Source organism: Arvicola amphibius, chromosome 6 (genome assembly GCF_903992535.2).
Source record: "Arvicola amphibius chromosome 6, mArvAmp1.2, whole genome shotgun sequence".
Classification (NCBI taxonomy): Eukaryota; Metazoa; Chordata; class Mammalia; order Rodentia; family Cricetidae; genus Arvicola; species Arvicola amphibius.
Genome location: NC_052052.2, coordinates 34,976,086 through 35,000,533, shown reverse-complemented (window position 1 = coordinate 35,000,533; position 24,448 = coordinate 34,976,086). Strand labels below are relative to the sequence as shown.

The 24,448-nt window shown below is 46.6% G+C and overlaps 1 protein-coding gene across 2 annotated transcripts in view; it reads left to right on the top strand.

Annotated features, from left to right (window-relative positions):
- The first annotated feature begins 2,281 nt into the window (after positions 1-2,281).
- Positions 2,282-24,448, top strand: part of Mknk1 (MAPK interacting serine/threonine kinase 1) — a 41,647-nt gene continuing 19,480 nt past the window's right edge. Inside the window, exons 1-4 of one of the 2 annotated variants that reach the window (XM_038332991.1) lie at positions 2,282-2,349; positions 10,630-10,787; positions 19,992-20,093; positions 22,473-22,570. In XM_038332991.1, the coding sequence (XP_038188919.1) occupies positions 19,994-20,093; positions 22,473-22,570 (198 nt within the window). In that variant the 5' untranslated portion in view covers positions 2,282-2,349; positions 10,630-10,787; positions 19,992-19,993. Of the gene's footprint in view, positions 2,350-10,629; positions 10,798-19,991; positions 20,094-22,472; positions 22,571-24,448 lie in introns of both variants that reach the window. The other variant, XM_038332992.1, reaches the window with a different exon arrangement.

Sequence of the window (24,448 nt, the reverse complement as noted above, 5' to 3'; positions counted from 1 at the left end):
AACAGTCAACAAAGGCCAACCTAGAGCTCCTCCTTCACCTACAAAGGAACCAGTAGGAACCTGGGAGGTGGACGCCTGTGTTTCAGCCCCAGCAGCCCCCCAGGTCTCATGGCAAGTACCTTCCCTCTCTAACCACTTCTTATCTATTTTATGATCTTGTACTTGACACATAATCAAGTCTCTCTTTAACCAGCTGTCTGATCTTCCTCCCAGCCCCCGTATCTCTCCCCTCTTTTTACCGCTATAGAATCTAAAAGGTTCTCCATTTTGCTGTTCCTTCTAGTGCCCAAAGCCCAGCTTTCTTTAAAAAAAAAAAAAAGTGGTGTTTTCAAACCTATTAGAAACCACTCTTTTCAATCATTGGTCAGTCCAACTGTTAGCAAGTTTATGTACATTATGGAAGTAAGATATTTATCTCAAACTTGAGATGTCTGAAAATACATTAGGAAGCATGCACGCGCACACACACACACACACACACACGCACACAGACTTGTTTTGAGAGACAGAGGGATGGTTAGCGGAAAAGAGAGGAAGAGCTTTGACCTCTTTAACAACAGAAAAGAGCCTCTCTCACCCAAACAGGCAAAACCTAGCGGAATCAGCTTACCTAGGAGACCAGGTTGGACTTCGTTGTCCATTGCTCAGGATCTACATCAACCTTTGTGGCAGGGAGCAGCTACTCCCTCCACCCTGGGGCAGAACATCCCCCACTGGGTAAACAATACTGCGTAACCTGGGGCTTTCCTGAACACTGCAGCCCCTTCTATGCTCCCTGCTGCCCCTGTGTGGAGCTGTGGAACAGAGTAGCATGGGCCAAAGGTCTGGGTTCTGCATTTTTTTGCCCTCCTTCAGGGCAGCCCCTCAGAGCTTTTATCCAATGTAAATTAACTATGGTTGTCATGTATGTGGGAGAGTAGTGACTTTGAGAATCTGGATCACAATCTATGCCTGAGCGACTCAGGACTAGTTGGCTATTGAGAATTGGGGAATAGGCTAGAAAAGCCTGTGAAGACATGAAGCTTGGCGGGCCTGGAAGGTTGGAAGAGGTTGGAATATACAGCCTTTGGGTAGGACTCAAATTCTGGGAGGGACAAAATACAAAAGCTTGGGGGAAAGACTCTCCTTTCCAATCTTCATCTAGATTGGAAATCTAGCAAAGTCTTGAAAACTCCTACTTCCTTCCATCATAGAGTGGAACACAGAAGGGAGCCCATGTTTTCGAGGTGACTGATGGGAAAGCCGAGAAGCTCTTTAAGCACCTTGCTCACCAGCCGTTCAAAACAATACAGAATGGGATAAGGATGTTTACTTCTGCCACACAAAGAAAGACTGCTTTAGAACCTGAACTGAAGCCAAACAGCGCTCTTCCCTCTCAGGCACCTGCAGCCTGTGGAAGTGAGACAGGGAGGCTGGCTGAGGGATTAATCTAATTAGTGTACACACACACACACACACACACACACACGCACGCACACGCACACGCACAGCTGGTTGAGGTATTAATCTAATTACCGTATACACACAGCTGGTTGAGGTATTAATCTAATTAGTGTACACACACACACGCACACACGCGCACAGCTGGCTGAGGTATTAATCTAATTACCGTATACACACAGCTGGTTGAGGTATTAATCTAATTATAGCACACACACAGTAAAATAAGAGTTTTAGCTGGTGTAGTTGTGCATACCTTCAATCTCAGCACTCCGAGAGGCAGAGGCAGAGGCAAGTGGATGTCTGAGTTCGAGGCCAGCGAGGTCTAGGACAGCCAGGGATACATAGTGAGACCGTCTCGAAAACAAACGTTTTTAATTATTGGAAGTAATGTTTTAGTCATACTCTCATGAAATTCTGTATACACAGACCTTTACAGAAACTTTATAGTCGTGCCTGGTGGGTGCGAGTCTGTAATCACACAACTCTGGAGACTGAGTCAAGAGAAAAAAAGAGTTTGAAGCCAGCCTGGGGTATACAGCCTTGGCTTTGTCTCAAAATTAAACTTTAAAAAGAAGAAATTTTAACAGATCTGCTCTCAGATTAAGAAACGCTTTCGTCCTGGCTCGCAGAAGTAACTATTTGCACCTGCGGGATCCTCCGCTCTTTGCTTGGAAAAAGAGTAACACCCGTCAACGAGACACCACCGCTCGGATTCGCTGCGCCTGCGCGGTGTAATCGACTCGCCTCTGACCACGTGTGACCCTCAGGGCGCAAGCGTGACTCCGCCCTCTCCCGCCCCTTTCTGCCCGGGCCCTCCCCCCCGAGTCTAACTCCGCCTCTTCCGCGTTCCCGGCAGAGACCTGCTGGTGGGGGTGCGCGCGGCCGCTCCCGTGGTGGTCAGCTAAGGTAAAAGCGAGTCAGCCAAGAGTCCCTCCGGGCGGGTCGGGGCCGGGGTCTGGAGTGCGGTGGTGCACCCGGGAGCGGCAGTCAGGGCCTTCTGAGCAGTTCGAGGTCACGACCCGATTCCTCTGCGGAGGGACAGCCGAAGGGGACACCCTTTTAGGACTGTCCTCTGGGCTGCTTCCCTGCCGAGACTGCAGTGTATAAAATCCCGCTGGTCCTCAGCCTGTGCCAGGGGTTGGGCTTGGATTGTGACAGGTTCGGGACCCGGTGGGTACCGACGTTCGGAGCTCAGCCTGTATGGGGTTTGAGCCTCAAACCAAAGATTTGTTCAAGGCTGTGGAAGGGCTCAAGGCTCATACAATCCACTGGCATAAGTACTTTATAAAATGTGTGTACTTCGTTGTGGTAAATTAACTATTTCCAGTTATTTTTGCAATACAGTGTTTAAAGGCTCCTGCCACATTTGTCCAACATTAAGATGTAGGACGGTGGGTAGGATGCAGGCTCTCTTCTGTAGCTGTAGTACTGTGGAATGAGCGTGGGAGTGCTTGACTTTTGGGTCAGGCGTGCTTTCCCATCTCTTAGCTGCATATCCTAGGACAACTCGTTTTCTCTCTCAGAACCTTTTCTCTATTAAAATGGATATAATAATGTCATTGCGAGGGTTAAGTATGATTATATGCAAATTACCTACATAACTGTTGTGATTTCTAGGAAAGAGAGTATTTTGGTCTGGCATATTTCAGGGAGGCCCTGGGGGAAAAACTGATGTAATCTGAGCCTTGGAGCCTCTGTGGAATTTACACTCCGAAATTGACCTTGCAGTGTGAGGAGGGAGCTAAAACTTGTTGACCACAGACAGGCCTTGTGCCAAGCCCCAGCTGAGTAGTTGACATACAGTGTCTCCCTGGATCCCCAGCCATCAAACCAAAGAGCTTCAGCCCACTATCCTTAGCTTCAAGCCTTCTAAAGGGCCGGGGCTTGGAGTGATATGGAGAATAGACACAAGGGTCTGGATTCTGGATAGATGTGAGCTCGTTGGGACCTTTGGAGCCCCTTCCCCAATCTGTTCCCACCTCAGAGTGTCTCTTTTTATAATCGACAGTTAGTAGCTGGGCTTTGGTTTGTGTAGGAGTCGTTGCTCTCCTGCTTCAGCAGATTTGGCAGTCAGAGGGCCTGGCAACAGCCAACCAAACCATGGGGAGAGAAGTTCTGAGAACAAGCTGGCAAATTGCAGCACCTGCCTAGCTAGGAAGAGCAGGGTCTCCCATTATGTGACCCATAGTAATTCAGTATGGTGCCTTTTGTAGCTTCTTCATGGTTGCTCACACCACATATTAAGACATCCTCGGTGAAGCTTCTCATCCCCCTGTTGGAGCCTCCTGTAGCAGAGACTGAACCTTCCAATCGAGTTCTAACAAAGAACTCTTGGGATACATTCCTCATTTATACTCTGACTACAGCTGGTGGCTAGGAGCCATGACTGTGACATACCTCCTCTTCATGGCACGGGACTGGCACGTAGTAGGTCTCTGTAGTGCTTGTGGTTAAATGAGTCAGTGAGTTTTTAAAAATTGACTCGCTTTGGTCCTTGTTTTACAAGCTGTCAGGTTTAGAAGGAGACCTTGTGTTTTCCTTAATGACTAAGGAGGGCCCTGGTTTAGATGGATGATACCCTACTTACGGGCATCAGCGGCACAAAGGGGCAGGAATTCTTCATGAGCCAAGCTTCTTCATTGCTGTTATTGATTTCAAGCCCTGGTCTTGCTATTGTTGAGTTTAGTTACGAAAGAAGTTGTGCTATGTCCAGGGACCTGTATAGTCTGTGATATAGTTCATGTAGGGAAAGCTCACAGGTGGCGGAGTAATCAATTGTTCTGCCCTTGGCCTTGGTAAACAGTAGTCCTTTCCGTGTGGGACCAGCAGCTACAAAATCACATTTTTCCTTGCCAATAGCCCCAGCATATGGAACAGAAAGTTCTTAGTTGCTCGTGTGTGTGTGTGTGTGTGTGTGTGTATGTGTGTGTATGTGTGTGTGAGCACGTGTGTGCGTGTATGTTCTTGAAGGCAGAGGAACATAACAATGAACCATCTGACTCTGCCACTTTCATCTTATGGATTGGGCAAAAATGGACCAAGATTACACCAGGACTCAGTCAAGGATAGAGGGTTCTGGAAGTGAAATGTCCAGACCCTTGTTTGTTTTTTTTTTTTTCAATTCTACTCTAGTAGATTAATTAACTAATTCAGGACAGCATCTCGCCATGACCTGGAACTCAGTATGTACACAAGCTGGCATGACACTCAGAGATCCACCTACCACTGCCTCCCACATGCTGAAATTAAAACCACTATCTGACCTTATTTTTCTTTTAATTGTGTACATCTGCACATGAGTGCAGGTGCCCAGGAAGACCGGAAGAAAGTGTTGGATTCCCAGCTGACATTACCAGTCATTTTAAGTCATTCCATGTGAATGCTGGGAACTGAGCTCAGGTCCCTTTGCAAGAGCAGTACTTGCCCTTAACTACTGAGCCATCTTTCTGATACTCTAATAAATAAAAGAAAAACAAACTTAAATTAATTAATTTTAATTCTTTGAGATGGACTCTGTGATGCCTAGGCTGGCCTCTGATTACTAAGCTCAAGTGATTACCCTGCCTATGAGACCTCCCAAGTAGCTCTCCATGGGTGATAAAGCTAACACTTATCACGTACTTACTATGGACTGGACTATAGTTTTAAGGATCTTAAACTATTTTATAGACTCAGAAACCAAGGCAGATAGGAATCATTCCCACTGTTTTCTAATCCTATATAGTTCTGGGGGTTTAGTATGGTTATAGTGGCAGTCACCTACCCAATGGAGTGAGCAGTTCTCTGGAGAGCTTGCTCCTAGAGCCCCCTTCCTCTGGGAGTGAAAGCCACCCTCCCAGCAGTGTCTCCCTGAACACTGAAGAGATGTCCTGAGAGGAATTCATGTTGTGCCAGAAGGATGGACAAAGGAAGCAAGCAAGTCCACATGAGTATTAGCGGATCTTAGTTTGAGAATATGAATATACTTAAAAAAAATTGCCTGTTGGCTGGGCGATGGTGGCGCACGCCTTTAATCCCAGCACTCGGGAGGCAGAGGCAGGCGGATCTCTGTGAGTTGGAGACCAGCCTGGTCTACAAGAACTAGTTCCAGGACAGGCTCTAAAGACACAGAGAAACCCTGTCTCGAAAAACCAAAAAAAAAAAAAAAATTGCCTGTTGGGCTGATACAGCTCAATGTTAGATCCATGGCCAAGCGTGCACCAGGCTCCAACTTTGATTCCCCAGGAACACAAAAATTGTCTGTTTATTGTCAGATAGTAAAACGCATAGTTTTAGGGGAAATTCAGTCTTAGATCTTTCAATAAGATTCCCAGTGTGACACAGAAAGATTCAACTCAGCAGCACATACAAAGCTGTTGCTGCGGGCCTCTAGTATTGAGGAATACATACCCCAAGGATAACAACTTTTTTTTGTTCTATAAGTAACTGTCTCCTCGAAGCCTTCTCCCTTGTGTATAGTTAGGAAAATGGATCAGTGCATAAATAACTGAAATCAGACTGACTTGGGTAAATGAAGTCAGGGATGTAAACCAAGAGGGAGTTTGGGAGGAGGAGAAATCGATCCCTACATGACCAGATTCCTGATGGTGAGAAGTTAAGCTGGAACACAGAGGGGGTTCACTCCAGGAGAAAGGGCAGCTGGAGTTGTGTCTGGAGGCAGAACTGCATTGAAGGGGACACACACATGAGACACAGGCACGCTGAGGAAGAGAAGGGGTTCTGCTGATGTGGGGAGAGAAGACACTAACGTTCATCCAGTACTAGCCTGCTTGTGGCCTGCAATGAGCCATGTAGTTTATACTCTGTAATTTGCTTAATCCCCACAACCTCTGTAATAGAGGGACACTTATCCCCAGTGTAAAGACGAGGAAAGCAGACCTCAGAGAGATTAGAGTAGCTTCGCTAAGGGCGGACAAAGCCAGTAACTGGCTGCATGGTTCAGACGACCTAGGAGAGTTGAGTTCAAAGGCTCCTGTTCCATTATGCTGTAGGAATCTGGATGCCATGATGAGGCCTCTGTTGAGTGTGGCTGTGGGACAGAGGCTAAGTGAAACAAAGAAACTTCCAGAACAGGGACATGAATGAGGAGGCTTCAGCTGTAAGGTACCTGAGAGGCCTGGTCTAAGTCTGCTTGTGCTGGCTATGTGAGCCTATGGCTGCTCTCACAATGCTCTCAGTCAGTCAGTGCATCTCTACCCTTAGGTCCTGTGATCTTAGAATGAATTTACAGAGGCTGTGGCACCCTTGGATTTCAGGTACAAATCCTGAAGTAAAACTGTAATTATCATAATGCTTCATTTTCTTACCGTGAAATTCAACAGGAATCTGTAATGGAAAGAGCTGGAGCCAGGAGCCTCGCCTTTGGTCCAGGTAGTACTTATTGTGTTTCTCAGCCTCCGTCCCTGAGACTGTCTAAAGATAAAGCAGAGGGGATAAGCCTAGACTCAGAAAGAAGGGTTTAAACTCCAGCCTCTCCTCTCTGTAGGGAAGCAGTAGGTCGGTACAGGCTTTAAATCAGACTGCCTGGGTTTGAGTCCTGCCTCTGTCACTGGATAGCTATGTGACTTGGACAAGTTATTTAACTCTGCCTAGTTTCAGATTTCTTCTTCTGAAAAATGGGGTATAGATATTCCCAACCTCATGGGACTGCTTTAAGAACTAAAATGACATTAAGCAGCTCAGTGACCAGCAGGTAGTAGGATCAGTAACTAACATTAATAATAATAGTAATTAATAGTTAATAATATTAATAATAGTAGTTTCAGTAACTATATTAGTAATTGCCTTAATACCCAGTTTTGTATGAATTTCATAGGAAGTGTGCTTATTAGGGCCATTCTCCCCTCTATCTTACTCTGGCTATGCTGTTTTCTCTTTTCATTGCCCCATCAACAAACTTAGAAAGGCAAGTGATTCTATCTCAGGTTTCCAAAGCACAACATCACTTAAAGTGCTTGGTGGGAAACTTGTCAGTTAAAAAGCCAGAGTATTGATAGACTATCTCACCTGACTCATGTTTTCCACACCTCTCTCCATAGTAAACAGGACCAGAGCAGGTGTTCGTTTCCTTTTGCACAGCCTTCAGCAAAGCACCAGGCAAGGCCCCTTCACTTCACTTGCCAAAAAGAACAGCAATATGGCATCTCTGGATAGTGGTGTCTAACTTAGCTCCTCCCAGCTTAAACCCCTGGAGCCTTAACTTAAGTGAGTTCTTATTGTTCTGTTTCCCATGAATATGGAAAAGTTCCTTCTGATTATAAAGGGGGGATGAGATCAAGATTTTCTCATGAGAACCTTTTCTATACTTAAAGCCAGAATCCAGTTAGGCCTCATCTTCGCTTTGCCGGGCTACACCGTCTGGCTGCTTTCACCTCATCCGCAAAACCTATTTTCCATCGCTTGGATCACATTGGTTATGCTTCTTTTCTTTCTCTGAGGTTTTTCCTCTTCCTGGTGGTGATCCAAACTGTGCTCAGTCTGCTAATAAGTCCAACTAGAACAGTTTGAGGGGTGAATGCTGCAGAAGTCAGCAACAGCCTTGTGCCAAGGTAGAAGGACCCAGAGCTGCCTCAGGTTAGTCCACTGTCTCCCTGGCTCAGCCTGCGGGGGAGACTGTGATAAGATGTATATTCATGGGAAGTTTTAGGGCAATGACTTGGCCCTGTGGCTGGACTGCAGGTAAAGACTTCTAGAAAAGAACAGAAGCAATAGTGTAGGAAACTGATCTGGGCAGTGCCAGGGAGGCCCGAGTCACCCCAGCAGAGGCTGTGGCACCTATCAGACATCCAGCAAAGACATGGCAAGCTCAGGTCTGACTTTGTGGAGTAAGAATGTAAATGCCACAAACCTTAGCCTTTTCTGTATCCTCCAAATACTCTCTGTCTTGAAAGTCAAGTGATGGATCCCTTGATGAAGAAGGAAAGTGGCCCAAAGGAATAGGAGGGGTGACTGAACAACCAGACTCCTGGGCCCTTAGATTTCCCTGTGTGTATCTAAAAGTTCCTCTCTGCTTTTGACCTTTGCTGACACCATCTTCTCTCTTGCTGCCCAGATGTAGTTTCCAGAGTATTTAGTTGCTTCCAGAGCTATGATTGACATAGGGAGGCTGTCTCACAAGGTGTAATAGTGGGAGTTATGGACTGCCTCGTAAATGTCACAAGTTTGATCATACACTCTGCTTAATTCTTACAGTGTGTGCTATTGCCCCTGTTTTGTAGCTGATGGCAGTGAAGAAGGGTTAAGGAGTATGTCCAATACTGCCTTGCTAGTAGATGTCAGGACCAGAAGCTGAATCTAGAATCTAATGTTTAAAAGCCCATATGCTTTCTACTTCCTCAGCCTTAGAGTGACTCCTAATGGCTGGGTAAGACAAAGTCTGTAACAGAATTCTGAATTGAATCATGCTTTTTGTTTCCTTGTGGTTTTTGATGGTTTATTTTTGTTTTTGTTTTTGTTTTTTGAGGGTTTTTTTTTTTTTACGATAGTCTAGCTGTTGACCAACCTGGTGTGCCACCTGTTTTTGTAAAGACTGCAAGCTAAGAGTGCTTTCTTGCAGTTTTAACTGTTTAGAGATGGAGAATCAAGAAGGAGTGAACATTTTGTGAGACATGAAATGTATGTGAAATTCAAACTGTGGTTTCCATAATTAAAGTTTGGTTGATATATGTCATAACCATTCATTTACATACAATCTGTGGTTGTGCTCTTCTTTACAAAGGCTGAACTGAACAGCTGAAGCAACAACCATGTGGCTCACAAAGTGTGAACTATTTACTGTCTGGCCCCTTACAGAAAAATACTTGCTAGCAGCAAGTTAAAGTTCATAGATATTCAAGGCTGACTCTGGAAGGGCAGTGGTGGGAACAGGAAAGCATATCAGCCAAGCTTCCTTGGGTTCTAGAAATAGTTTCATTGAGCCTGGGAGATCCCTTTGGGAACAAAAGCACAATAGATAGGACTGTCCAATGTGCTGAAGTCTCTAATAAGCAATGAACAGGATACTTTGTGGATGAAGTAATTCATTCAGATTCACTGGAGCCCTTTTGTGCCAGATGCTGTATTAAATGCTAGAAATATCTAACTGGAAATATCTACATCTTGCCTTTGAGGAGCTTGTATCTTGATGGGAGAGTCATGGTGCGTATTTTGTGTTGTAATGAAATGCTGTGAGCTAGACAAGATGCTGGAGAGAGCAGAAAAGGAAGTCCAGACTGCTCCAAAGTTGATAGGATCCTCTCGGTAATTTGCTATGGGCCTTGAAAGATAATTGGAAACTCCTTTGCAAAGAGCTCTAGACAAGGCTGAGGGGAAGGCATGGACCATGAGCCTGTGGAACTTAGGTGGGGGAGAAGTGAGTTAGTGGTTCTGTGTCTAGATGACTGGCAGGATGATGTAATCAGATAGAGCAGAAGAGAAATCAGAAGGAAGGAAGCCATGGGAGGGGCTCAGACACGTTCAACTTGGAAAATGTGATTTGAGGCAACGTTGAAATGCATCCAGTTTCCAGTTAGAAACCTTAGAAATTTTGGCACGGAAGCCCAGAATTGAGACTTAAGCACATTTTCAGTGCTTTTCCCCAGGGAAAAGGGGAAGTGCACGTGTGTTTCACTGGGAAAAAGTTGAGCAACTTTGACACATGATAACTAAAGCCAGGGGGTTAAAAATAGCACTGGGCCTACAGAAAATGCAGTCATCACATTGGGAATCAGCAGTGATTGTTTGGGGCACAAAATGATCTCTGTTCTCACCACCTACTGCTCTCAGGGTCTGCTTTATCTGGCACTGTTAGAAACTTGGGCCTGGCTATTAGGAGCCAGAGCGAACGCATGAGCATCTCATAGCAAATAACTGTGAACTGCCAACTCAAACCCTCTGTGTGAGAGTAGGAACCAAGAGAGGAGTCCAGCTCTGTTGCCCTGGCGAGTTACGGCTTTTAGTGCCTGGAATCCACACGGGAGCAAATCTGGAATTTCTTTATTCAGACTCCCGACAAACCTTCTAGTGCTTAGCATAAGTATTTTCAGTTAGCCATGGGCTTTAAAGCCCAGGGACATCCGTGACTCCTGTGTACACGTCTGCTTCCTAGTGGAGCTCACAGCGCAGGGGTGCTTGGGTTGATCAGTGTCTCCTCTGGTCCTCTTGGTGAAGCCACCAGTCTCACACCCTCTCTCCTTTTGCTTCTTGAAGATTTCCATGCTGGATGCGATGAAGCAGAGGCAGGTGGCAAGCTGAAGGACTTTGACTGGGCAGAGGCCAGAGGGCAGCTCCCTGTGTCTGGAAGACAGCAACCTCGGGACTCCTCCGGGACTTCACGAGCCTCACTGCAGAGTCGAAGAACTTTGTGGGTAAGATTGGGTGAGCTGTTCACTTCCTCCCTTTTTCCTAAAGCCACATCTTATATCGCTTATTTTGTGTTCCTTGGGATGGGCTGTGCTGTTGTGTGCGGAGGTCAGTCTTTTCTGCCGTGTGAGTCCTCAGGCTTGGAGACAGGTCCCTTTGTTCACTGAGCCATCCCGCCAGCCCCCGCTTACCCTTTTACATTACTTTGAATTGAGCGTCTCGCCTCTGTGCAGAGAAAGGAGTGAGTTCTAGATCATCTAAGCAGTTGATGGTTTTCAATGTTTGCTTGGGCAAATTGGCTTAGCCGTCTCAGGTCCCAGTAACTTCCTGTGACAGTTACCTAGTAAACAGGATCACATTTCTTCTGGAACAAAATGGCAGAGGGACAGAAGGAAAATAGAACAGTAAATAAAACATATTTATTTCCTTTTAGCTATAAAAGTAAATCTACTGCATCATAACAAGATGAACCAAGTACAGCAGACGTATAAAAAGTGAACTTCTTGTGCCCATGGAGTCTTGTTCTTCCTGAGGGAGTGTTGAAAATTCTGTTGGTTTTATAGCTCACACATGGCACAGAAACTGAGGCTGTGACATGTTCCGTGTTTTGCTCAAGTCGGAGGCCTCATCATGCATGGCAGGTTATCAGTCAGACCTCAGTGACTGATTTGGGGCACATGAGGGTTGAGTAAGATTGTTTTAGCCTGGCCTGTGTTTTTTCATAGTACTCAAGTGCTGTGTGTCACCTGTCTTCAGCTGAAGCTTCCTGGTGGCTCTGCCATCTTACCCTGCTCCCCACTTCCATAATTGCCCCCCAAGTTGTCCGCTTCTCTGATGACATTGTTGTTCTTATGGTTGTTTTCCATTGAAAAACATATATTCGTGCACCTACAGTGAGGCCCCACTCTGTGACTGGTTCCGTCCTAAGCCGTGGGGTTAGGGAAGAATCAAACACTCTCCTCCATTTCAAGGATGGACATAGCTGTTGAGGACAGTGACTCTTCCGCTGTCTCCAGTCGTCTGCTCTGTGGCTGCCTCCCTTGCTCTATAACAAGCTCTCCCTTCCTGCCCGCTGCTCTTGCCCCTCGTGTAGGCTTCCCGCCTCTCTCTGGCCTGGTGCACCAGTCTCCATCTCTCCTGTCTCGAGGCACCTGCTGGTTACTGTCTGTCACAGGCAGCTTGAAGGCCACAGTGCTCCTCTCTCTCTCTCCTCATTGCCCAGAACAGAGGCTCACAGTGTGCCACACAGAAACCCTTTCAGGGGACCTGCAGGATCAACAGTTTTCACAGTAGAAGTGACTGGGTATTACATAATGTTGGACAGCGGCAGTGAGGAAGCCGCTGATGGCCGTAGTAGAAGTCAAAGCTACTTATCAGCCGTTTTCACTTAAGAACATCCTTGATGAAGCAGCAGAGGATGCTAGTTTTACTGAACCTCACCTGAGAACCATCTCTAATATTCCGTATGATGTGTGGAAGATGCACTTGCAAAGCACTTCTTTTGTGCAGCAGAGCACAATGATGACATACCAAGGAGTGGCACTCGTGAGCACTGTTTGAATTGTAAGCAGAGCAAAAAGCAACTGTCGTCATTTTTCTGTGGAAGAATGGTTGACAGTTATTAAGGGTAGAAAGAAGCCAGGGACCAATGTTAAAGGGCCTTGTGAACTGTGTTAATGAGCTTAGGTGGCTAGCTTAGCTTGCTTTTCTCAGCCTTTGTATTGTGCTTCCTACCCAAGCCCTGCCCTTTGCTCCTGCTTTGTTTCGTCTGTAAACACACACTTCCTGTTTCTGCTTCCATAGCCTTCTGACATCATTCCTTCCACCAGGAATTGCAATGTGACTAAAAGGCTCCCTGTGATCCCAGGATCCAAGCAGAGGGAGAAGATGAGTCTGGGTGTTTGCCTCTGGGCATCTGAGTATCACAGTCTGCAGAGTATCTCCCTGATGCCATTTTCACTGCAACTGTGTTGAACCACATGGCCTGGCCTTTCTACACATGGAGATTGACTTAATTAGGGTTTCTATTGCTGTGAAGAGACACTATGACCATGGAAACTCTTTTTTTAATGTTTATTTATTTATTACATATGCAGTGTTATGCCTTCATGCCAGACGAGGACTCCAGATCTCATTATGGATGGTTGGTTGTGAGCCACCATGTGGTTGCTGGGAATTGAACTCAAGACCTCTGGAAGAGCAGCCAGTGCTCTTAACCTCTGAGCCATCTCTCCAACCCCCAATACTTATAAAGGAAAGCATTTAATTGGGGTAGCTTAGTTTCAGAGGTTCAGTCCATTATCATCATGGCAGGACATGGCGGTGTTCAAGCAGACATGGTGCTGGAGGAGCTGAGAGTTCTTTCTACATCTTGATCTGAAGGCAACAGGAGTGAATGTTACACTGAGCCTAGCTTGAGCACAGGAGACCTCAGAGCCCACTCCCACACGTGACACACTTCCTCCATCAAGGCCACACTTCCTAATAGTGCCACTCCATTTGGGGGCCACTTCCATCAAGCCACCACAGAGGTCCTGAAATAAAAACCCTCCAGATCTGTGGACTCTCACAGACTGTCCTCTGATGGAGCTACTTTCATACATGACTCCTGACATTTATTGTCTGTTAAATTTGGCCAACTTCTGCTCAAATGTGCCTTTTCCTTTGCCCTTATACCTAGTGATCGTTCAGGTGGAAACTTCACTCTAGCCCCCAAAGAATCTGGAATGTTCAAGTGGAAGCTAAACCCCCAGATCCCTTCCCTGGAGTTGCCTCAGTCCAGACTCTGCCCCGGATAAAACCCCATCAGAGGCTCCACTCCCAGAGGGCATTAAAAGCCCCCACCTCATGGGTTCCAATTGTAGTCTCCTCAACTTCTCCTGAGTCCACCTTCGCTTTGCTCAGAATAAGCCTGGATTTATTAATTAGGTTTGATTGGCTTATTACAGCGGTGGTGGCAGATTCCCAATAACCAGAAATTAATCTTAATAGTGATGTCATCAGAAACCACATCCAACTCCCAAGTCAGACAGGAGAAGAGTGTCTCCTTGCTTCATTCTGAACTGCCATAAATAAAGTGCTTAGACACTGGTCTGAGCTCATCTTCTGTAAGAGGACAAAACACAAATACTAAGGTGTCTCAGGGCAAGAAGAGACTTCTGGGGATTAAAGTTAACTGACACAGCAGTGAGGGTGTGACTGTTGGGGCTTTGTGCTTACGTAAGCTGGATGAGAGCTGCCCAGCCTTTTTGACATCAGAGCACATACAAGAAACGTGTGTAAACAGTGAGCTGAGGGACTGGACACCTGCTGAGAGGTCAGAGTCTCAGAGCACTTGTCTTAGAGTTTCTGTTGCTGTGATGAAATACCGTGAGCAGAAGCAGTTTGTGGAGGAAAGACTTTATTTCAGCTCACACTTCCAGGTCACAGTCCAGCATTGAAGGAAGTCAGGGCAGGATCTGAGGCAGAGGCCATGGAGGGTGCTGCTTACTTTTTTGCTCTCCATGGTTTGCTCAATCAACTTTTTTATAGAACCCAGGACCACCAGCCCAGGGGTAGCTCCACCTACAATGGATTGCACCCGTCCTCCATTAAACACTAATTAAGAAAATGCCCTACAGCCAGACCTTATGGAGGCATTTTCTCAGTTGAGATTGCTTCCTTTCAGATGACTATACTTTGTATCAAGTTGGCATAAAATTAGCCAGCACGGTACATCAGTGAAGAAGCACGTACCAGGATTTATAAACAATAGCATTGGTTCCTGGTTGTCACCAGCTGCCTCCTTTGCCTTCCAGCATTAACGCTTGAGAACAGCATCCTCACGGGTTAGAATTCTTGAGCCAGAGTCCAGCCTTAAGTTCTAGCATGGCCGCTTACTCACGAGATGATCACGCCACACCACTTTCGCCCATCTGTGCCAGTTTCTTCATTCGTAAAATGTGGGCAGTGATTATGCTTGCTTCGGAGTTGTGAGGCTTGCGTCAGTGGGGCTGTAGCGTATGTAACTGTAAAGGGCTTCAGACATTGCCTGGCACGTGAGGACCACATGAGAGCGTACACTGTAAAGAGTATGGTAGTGTGCACCATAACTTTTGTCTACAGGGACGCAGATGACCCCAGTCTCCCGTGTTCCCTCTTCCCTGGTCTCACATGACTTACTCGGCCCCTTCCTAAAGTGTGTGTCAAGCTTCCTTCAGTTCCTCTATTTCCTCTTTTGTCTATGGTTTTCTCACGGTTGCTAATGAGGACGGGACTCCGGGTCCTGAGCACAGTAGACAAGCACTCTTTCTAAGCTACTCCCAGCCCCTTGGTTTCCTCCCATTGTCCATTCTCCTCAGCTGACCCTGAGGACACAGCTGGGTTTGTTTCTGATATGCCCTTCAACCTGCTCTCCACTCTTCTCCCTTTCCTAGAAAGCCTTCAAATGAAGGAAGTACTCACGCAGACTGGGATCCTTAAAGAGCTCCAGAGTCGGAGTGGGGAGGGAATAAGAATTGTTTTCAGAGCCGAGTGAACCAGATGACCCTCTGGTGTCACACATGGATATGACAGCTGGCAATCTATGTATAGACTCTATCAAAGAATGGAGTGCTGTCTGGTAACCTGAGGGACAGTGGGGCTGACTCATCCGGCTCTATCAAGAAGTGACAGTTACTTTGGAAAGTAGACCTTGAGGTTGTCTGCTGGGGAGAACACTGGCTAGTACTTGTTGTTGCTGTAGGTTGTGTCCCCACCCCCAGGACTCCTTGGCCTCTTTCAATCGTTCCGTGAGTAAAGGTGCCAGACTGAGTCTTAGATCTGTATCCTTAAAACCTCTACTGCTATATTTCTAGTGAAATCTATTCATGTGGGTGTATACATGTGTGTAAGTAAGTGCAGATATACATTTGCGCACAGAGGTGTGGAAGCAGGAGGATGGCACTGAATATCTTCTTCAGTTACTCTCTCCACCATTGTATAGTCAGGGACTCATTGTGCAACCCTGCCTGATTCTTGATTTGTAGACCAGACTGACCTTGAACTCACTGAGATCTGCCTCCCTCTGCTGAGTGCCAGGATTAAAGGCCTTTGCCTCCATACCCAGCTAAACATTGGATTTTAATACAGAGAAATCTAGATACCATTTGAAAAACTGTAATCAGCTTCTAAGTTATAAAATGTTTTCAATAAAAGGTTTTTTTCTTCTTCCCCAGAGTTGAAGATAAAAATTAAGGCCTTGAACATCTAAGTAAAAGCTCTGCTACTGAGTTTCCTTGCAGCCCCAACTCTGAGCTCCGTGCACCAACCCTAGCCCACTTATTTTGTTTAAAGTACAATTTGATTCAGACAATAATGGGATAAAATGATAAATTTCAATCATGTGTAGTTTGGAAAATCCCAAAAAGAATGAAGAAGAAAATAAAAACAACCCCATCACATAGAGCATGTCTATAAATTAAAAATGGCATGGACAGTTTTTTTAAAAAGCATATAAACGCTGGGCAGTGGTAGTGCACGTCTTTAATCACAGCATTTGGGAGGCAGAGGCAGGCAGATCTCTGTGAATTCGAGACCAGCCTGATCTATAAGAGCTAGTTCCAGGACAGGCTCCAAAGCTACAGAAAAACCCTGTTTTGGGGGGGGGGGGCATATAAACTATTCAGCATCACCGGACAGTTTCACACTTTAAATTGTCATATTAACAGGTTCCTGCATTTCTGACTAGACTTCGCATTCTGTGTTCATATGCGTGCATGCATAGCTATACACATACAATACATTTTAAACACATTTGTCTTAACTGTGTCATTGAGATCTTATAACAATCTAGCAAGCAGCCGGAGGAGGTGTGTTTTTAGACCTATTCTCAGGATGAAGGAACTAAGGCTTTTAAGAGGCAGAGTTGCTTGACTTGAGGTTGTCTGGTAGTACCAGCACCAGAATGTTTCCTTTGTTCTCCTGACCCAGGCCCATGTGCCTTCCCTATCTGCAGTATGCCTCCCCTCATTCCACGTGTGCCTCCACCAGAATACACAGATGTGAGCCAGAGGGCTGGAGACAAAGTGCTGGGAGCCTCCAGACCACTGCAGTCTGTCTGGAAACAAAAAACTGCTTGCTCACGTACTCCTCACATTACCTAGTCTAAAAGAGGACCAGGCTTCTAGAACTTCTTATCTGAGACCTTTTTGGAGAGGGGGTATGATAGAGTTAATGGGGTTCATAGCCCAGAACTCCCTTTCCCTGCAGCATCTGCAAGGCACTTGCATACCCACATTTCTTTCAGAGTGTGCACTGGGCACCTAAGGGGCCTTTGTGCAAAGCACTGTATGTGCCATATACTCTTTCCGTTTCAATGCAGTTTGTGATTGACGGTACTCAGCTGAAGCTGTACTGTGACTTACAGAAGAGACAGCAGTGCATAGAGGACAGCAGGAACCCAGGGAATGATCAAGGCCAGAGAAAATCAGTGTCCTAGTGGAGTTTCTCTTGGAGACAGAGGCAGACATACCAGCCACTGGTTCTACACAGTGCTACCCCATTTGTCTCATGCCTGACTTCCAGGGTGATTGATTGCACACACCGTAACTCGTCTGGAGTTACTGGGGAGCTGCATGGGGTAAGGACATTTGAGCCGACTTTGATGGCCAGGAAGAATTCCTACAACCAGGGGAATCGGGGAGGTCAAGGTACAGCGTGATTGTAGGGCTTCCCTGAGGATGCATTTGTCCAATGGCTGGGACATCTCCATACTAAAACTGGAGTGTGCCCACCTCATTCCCAGCAATCTCTCCCACCCCGTACCTCTTGCTATGAAAGCAGGGTAAGTTATACACGCTTCTTTTCATTTCACTGTTTCCTTCCTAGTTTCAAAAAACAACTCTCCCTCAACAAGTTCTGTTTGCAAGAAAAACCTTAACCATTTGTCCCTCCTGGAGTACTGTCTTCCACTGAGATCCATGCAGAATAGACCAGGTATTCTGTCTATGTGTGTGAAGCCATAAAATCTAATATTGAATGTGTGGCTCTGCCCAGGGGTATGCTACTTCCACGAGAGGCTCCACAGCCCTGCTGTGGTAAAGAGCACGTATAAATCGCTGCTAACAGGGTTTTCTATCTGGAGCTGTAAGTATGCCCCAGAGTCCCCTGTGGGTCACAACGCTGCCAGCTCTCCTGCTGTTCTCCACACTGCCTGCCTGTTGGCTGTTTGGTTTATCCACAGGCCACTAATCGGAATGTGGCCAGGGGAGGGTGAAGGAGCTGAAACCGCAATCTGTTCACTCCACTCTGGGTTTGCAGCACTGTTGAGAAAATAGTTGGGACGAGCATTGACCCTAGATTGCACATCAGAGGGACAATAGTCCAGTCGTGTCCCGTCCTGTCCCATCCTGCCCCGCTCCTCCAGACCTTCAAAGATGAATGACCTTGTGCTTTGTTTCTGAAGGATTTCTCACAACGTCCTGTAAATGCGTATGGATGGCATTTTTCCTAGTAATTTACCTTATGCGTGTGGCTAATTCAGTAGCAGTATTTAATCCTTTGAGAGTCATAGGGCATTGTTGTCCCCAGGTAGAACCTGTGTTTGAAGCTGTCGTCAGGAGTAGTATTTTTAGATACTCTGTGGATTCTCCCTCTCTCTCTCTCTCTCTCTCTCTCTCTCTCTCTCTCTCTCTCTCTGTCTCTCCCTCCCTCCATCTCTCTCTCTCTCTGTTTCTGTCTCTGTCTCTCTCTCTCTCCCTCCCTCTCTCTCTGTCTGTCTCTGTCTCTGTCTCTGTCTCTCTCTCTCTCTCTCTCTCTCTCTCTCTCTCTCTCTGTGTGTGTGTGTGTGTGTGTGTGTGTGTGTGTGGGTGGGTGGGTGGGTTTTCTTCCCTATTCTGGAGTGTAATTGAAAACCTGCTGTTACCTCCCTAAAATGGAAGGAGGGATGCCTCTAAGTAGAGCCATCAGACGCTCTGCTGCTTAGCTGTGCTTTCTGGATTGTGGCACCAAAAGTGGCGCTCTGCATGCTTCCTGCTAACAGCTGTCAAGTGCCTGCCTCTATGAGCAGCATGCATTTGGGCAGTAGCACTACACAATCTTCCATCGGATCCTTGGAGGAGGGAGTGGGCCTTGCCCTCAGTGAGCAAAGAGCCAGATTCCATTTCAAATTTCTCAAGAAAAGCCAACCCTCAGAGCCTATGTTTATTGAAGTCTGGTGTGAAAGTCTCACATCCTCTGCCCATCAGCTCTCAGTGCCTCTATTTTAGAGGGATGTAGAGGTTTAATCACCCTGGTGGGGATTTAGACCCAGAGACTTCAGAGAAATCTTATTATTTCTAACTGCAGGCAAAGAGTATTAAGGCTCCACTCTGGATCAGGGCCACGACATGTTCTATAAGTAATTTATCTTTAGCAGGGGAAGGCCCCTACTAGAGTGGCCTAGAAACAAAACTGCGATTGGCTCTCATTGTTCCTCTTTTTCTCTTTCCCCTCTCAGTCTCCTACTGCTTCATTCTGTCCTGACCCTGCCTGCCCAATATGTCCCATGTCTGTGTCGGCCAGCATGGGAGCCAGGTGCCTGCCAGGACAAGATAATGATGTTTTTACAATAAGTGACCTCATCCAGCAGCCTGTCTTAGACTTGTCAGCTGCGGGCCTCTCTGCACTCTTTCAAGGAAGGACCAGGGAAAGAGAGGATGATGTGGCGTCCAATCTGTACTCCTGGGGTGAAGCCCTGCCCCCACCACTCTTGTTGTCTTTGAGGATAAAGCGGAGTCTGTAGAAGGCCTTTCACAGCCCCCAGTGCATATCCATGGAAATAGCGCTCAGCTTCTGATTTTACCATCAGGTTCTATTCCTGTCCTTCCTTACCTAGCTCCCAGCCCCAAGGACCCTCCCTTCCTGATGATCACAGGTGGGCCTTGCTTGTAGATTGCTTGTTCTGTTTGGGAACTCTGGTTTAGCTGGTGGCAGATCTTTATCCATGTGTTAATGAGCTTGGCAAATGCAGGCTTGTGGTGGCCTCTCCTAATCTAGCTGCCTGTCTGAGTCCCTTCCCACAGTTAATGATCTCCTATAATGGTTTTGCCTTTAGTTTTGCCTCCTGGGTCAAAACAAATCAATATCCCTCACAGATATTTAAAACCGACAGTATAAAGCTCCTGGGTCTCTTTCTTTTCTCCTTATGGGTAAACTCACTGCTTGATCAGTACAGTACAACAATTTCCTTCATGTTCCTTCTTGTCTCCCAGACATGGGCAGCAGTGAGCCCCTTCCCATCGTGGATAGTGACAAGAGGAGGAAGAAGAAGCGCAAGACCCGGGCCACTGACTCTCTGCCAGGAAAGTTTGAAGGTTGGTCTGGGCCTGAGTCTGGGCTGCAGGAGGGGAGGGGCATCCGTGACATCCTCAGGACCAGATGCCAGGACACCTCACCTCAGAGCCAGGTCATCTTTGTGATTAGCAAGACAGGGGTGAGTGAGAAGCAATCAAGAGGGAGAAAGGATGGGCAAATCTCTCAGGCAAGGTACTGGCCTCCTCTGAGTGGTGTGAGCCAATCTGAGAGCTAAGAGCCTCACATGTGCCAGCCCCTCTTTGGATGTGAGCTGCCTTCTGGTGGTTCCTGCAAGGCTGGGGGTAGAAGAACCAGAAAAGAGGAAGCGAGAACACCAAGGCCGCAGCCACAGTGACAGCGCAGTCTTCTCTAAGTGGGGAACTGGCCTCCCAGAGGCTGCAGCGACTTGTGCTGCATGTGCTTGGCTCCTTTCGAGAAGTCATTGCATCTAGGGTACACGACATTACATCATCAGACATTTTGGACGACCAGGCTTAAGGCACTAGGCTGGGGCCACCAGGGTTATCTCTGGGCATTCAATGAGAAGATGTGAATCGCTGGGTGTTTCTACTAAGTGATGAAGGATCAGGAGCCTCTTTTAGAAATAGCATATCTCTTTTATGTGGGTTTCGCTGTGAGACTTGAAGTAACTTCCCCTCATGGGCCCTCTTCCTAGACTTGCACACGCATAGGAAGTTGATAGTTTTGTAGAATGTTCTGATAGCAAACACTGTATGAATCAGGGATACTTAACTCCTATTACCTAACATCCTGGTGTAAAGGGCAGTACTGAAGGATGCTGTGGGAGAGAAGCATGCCTTTTAATCACCTACAGGTAGTAGTCAACAGTGTCAACATGGGCCATCCATTCCTATAGACAGCTGCAAGGATAGACTGTAGTGGAACCAAGAGAGCACTTAGTATAGAGGTTTATTGTTTTCTTTTTTTTTTTTCCTGAGATAGAGTCTCTCTATGTAGCCCTGGTCGTCCTGGAACTCACTGTGTAGACCAGGCTGGCCTTGAACTCATAGAGATTTATTTGCCTTTGCCTCCCAAGTACTGGGATTAAAGGCATATACCACCACATCTGGCGCACGTGTGTGTGTCTCTGTGTGTGTGTGTGCGTGTGTGTGTGTGTGCGGCGCGCGCGGGCGCTCACGCACACATGTGTTGGGCAGTAGGGGCGAGAAGAGTCCCTGGGGCTTTAAAAGACGCCACAGATCATCAGGTCTTTTGTTTGTTTGTTGAGCACAGAAAGGTTTCCTGTCACACATGCAAGCACAGATATCTCATGACTAAGAGTGATAAAATCTCCTGATGTTGATCAAGTCTTCTGCTCAGGCTATAGGTTTAAAACTAGGTTGCCTCAAGAGAACGGCTGAGGAAGGGAGCAGGGGAGGCTGAGGTCAGTTTCAGCAAGGGCTGTGGTAGAGCCACAGCTTCCTTTGGAAGAGGCTCAGAGGATTGTGCTGTCTGCGCCCTGGGCAGGTGTTCTGAACACTCTTCCAGCCAGGGTCTGTCACTGCTCTGCCGTGACCACTCTGACCTGGGACCTCAAGGCCTTCTTTACAGCCTGCTCTGTGTCTTAGTTTCCTGTGGGTGACTTTCAGAAACCTCTGAGGCTCTTCTGGTGACCTCCACTTTGTGTGAATAAAAGAGTTGTCCCGGGGGCTGGAGAGATGGCTCAGCGGTTAAGAGCATTGCCTGCTCTTCCTGAGTTCAATTCCCAGCAACCACATGGTGGCTCACAACCATCTATAATGAGGTCCGATGCCCTCTTCTGGCCTGCAGACATACACATAGACAGAATATTGTATGCATAATAAATAAATAAATAAATATTAAAAAAAAAGAAAAAAAAGAGTCGTCCCCATGCCTGGCACAGAGCTGGGCACATAGTAGGTGTTTAACGAATAAGTAAATGAATGAATGAATGCTGTTCATTCAAATGATACCCTTCTTTGAGGATCCCTGGGTTGTCTGGTGGGTTTCCCCATTCACTTCCCCTTCTTGCTCCTCCCCTACTCCTTGCTCTTGCTGTGCTGCTCCTGCATGGTACTCAGCAGGGCCTGGGCTAGTCTGGGCTGCTGTGTATGTTTGTCTTCCCTACTGGACCCAACCCTTAGAGGGGAGGGACTGGATTCTGTTCTTCACTCTGTCCCTATTATGTTACCTGAGACAGCAGATGCCCAGAAAGTAGGTGCTGAATTGAAATCCCTCCTCTGACCTCATCTCTAAAATGAGGAATAGGTGTCTGTTGAGTCTTGTCAAGAGTCGGGAGCTGTCTGGGAGAGCTAGGAGGTTCTTGTCACTGAGGCTGCAGGCACCATGGCCTCTTCTGCCTGGATGAGCAGACCAGAGAAGCCAAGTGACAGTCGCTCTCTCCCGTTTCCCTCTAGATGTGTACAAGCTGACCTCTGAGTTGCTGGGAGAGGGAGCCCATGCCAAAGTCCAGGGTGCCGTGAGCCTGCAGACTGGCAAAGAATATGCTGTCAAAGTGAGTATCCCACACAGTCCCCACCTCTACTTTGCAAATTGCCTTTCCTAGCTTGTCCCACATCAAATAAATTGTGTACTATGCAGCATGATAGCTCAGAAAGAACAGGACGGAGGGTGACCACACCTGCATTCACTGGACTCAAATCTGGGCTATTCAACTTAATTGCTTTGTGACCTTGAACAAGTTACTCAGCCTTCTGTCCTTCGGTTTCCTCTTCTGTAAATGGGTGTAAATTATAGAACTTGCATAGGATTATGGGGATTAAATAAGTTAATATATATAATGTACTTACATCCTTGTCTGTCACAAAGTAGACTGTTTCTGATTACTGCGATAAGCGACATCAGCTTTGGAAGTAGAAGCTCTACCTGAATCTGCTTTTTTGGGGTTTTTTGGGGGAGAGGGAGGGTTTGTTTTGTTTTTGTTTTGTTTGTTTTGTTTTTTGGTTTTGTTTGTTTGTTTGTTTGTTTTTTGAGATAGCTTTGGGTCCTGTCCTGGAGCTAGCTCTATAGACCCGGCTGACCTTGAACTCACAGAGATCCACCTGTCTCTGCCTCCCAAGTGCTGGGATTAAGGTATGTGCCGCCACCACCTGGCAATCTGAGTCATTTTTAACAGACGTACTTGACTTCGGGCAACTCACTGAACCTGTGATGCCCTGGTTTCTATATGTAAATGAGAGTTACAGTTCCTGCCCTCAAAATCTGGTGAAGTGATTATGATAAACCACAAAGTACAAGCAGTGACCGATATCAGGATAGTAAGGACTAAGATCTGAAGTGACTGACCACTCGGCTTTGGAGCAGGAGATGTGGACTTCGCCTCAGTGTTGCCTTTAATTAGCTGCATGACTGGCATGTCTCACTTTCAAACCCCTTGGCTACTGAAGGGATAGAGGCAGAGCTGAGGTTCTCAAAGTAGGGCCTCTGGGACAGCAGCACCAGTGTCCTCTGGAGTGTGAGAAATGCTCATGATCTGGCCCAAATGCATTAGAAATTAGGCCTAGCCCACCACTGTGTATGTATGTCACCATCCAGATGTGATCCTCAGGATGGTTGGAAAACCCTGATGGAGGGCAGATGCCAACTGCAGCGGCCAGCCATCAACCAGTGAGCCAACAACACAAAGAGACAGGTTTCTCGGTGTAGGAGAGAACCTGGAGCTACATCTTTGCAAAAGTGTCCCCATGATTCTGAGACACACTATTTGAGGACCACTGAGTTTTCCATGGAAAGGCTTACAGAAGCTGGGGAGGCATGTCAGTTAAGTTTATTTTAGAACAGTCAGCTGAGCCATCCGATCTAAGCATTGCCTCCTTTGGGGCAATCCTACTGAACTGGATCCAAAGAAACATCTCTTCTAACCAGCTCTCCTCAATCCCAGCTGTAGATTATGATTATGAAGAACATCTCTGCTTAGCCTTCTGGCTGGGGTATTGCTCCACATATAACAAAAGAGCTACTTCCTTTCTTCTTTGTAAACAAATTGCAATAAATTAAAAAGAATTTTTAATATGCTTAAAAATGATTAAAGCATAGACACACATATGTAAATATTAAGTTGAATGGAGCCCCGTGTTATGGCATGGAGACAGAAGTTTCTGTCCTGCCCGGTCCTGCAGCCTTTCAGTCCTAAAGAAACACACAGAGGCTTGTATGAATTATAAACTGTTGGCCTATTAGCTCAGGGTTATTTTTTTTTTTTTTTTTTTTTTTTTGTTTTTCGAGACAGGGTTTCCCTGTAGTTTCTAGAGCCTGTCCTGGAACTAGCTCTTGTAGACCAGGCTGGCCTCTAACTCAGAGATCCGCCTGCCTCTGCCTCCCGAGTGCTGGGATTAAAGGCGTGCGCCACCACCACCCGGCCTCAGGCTTATTA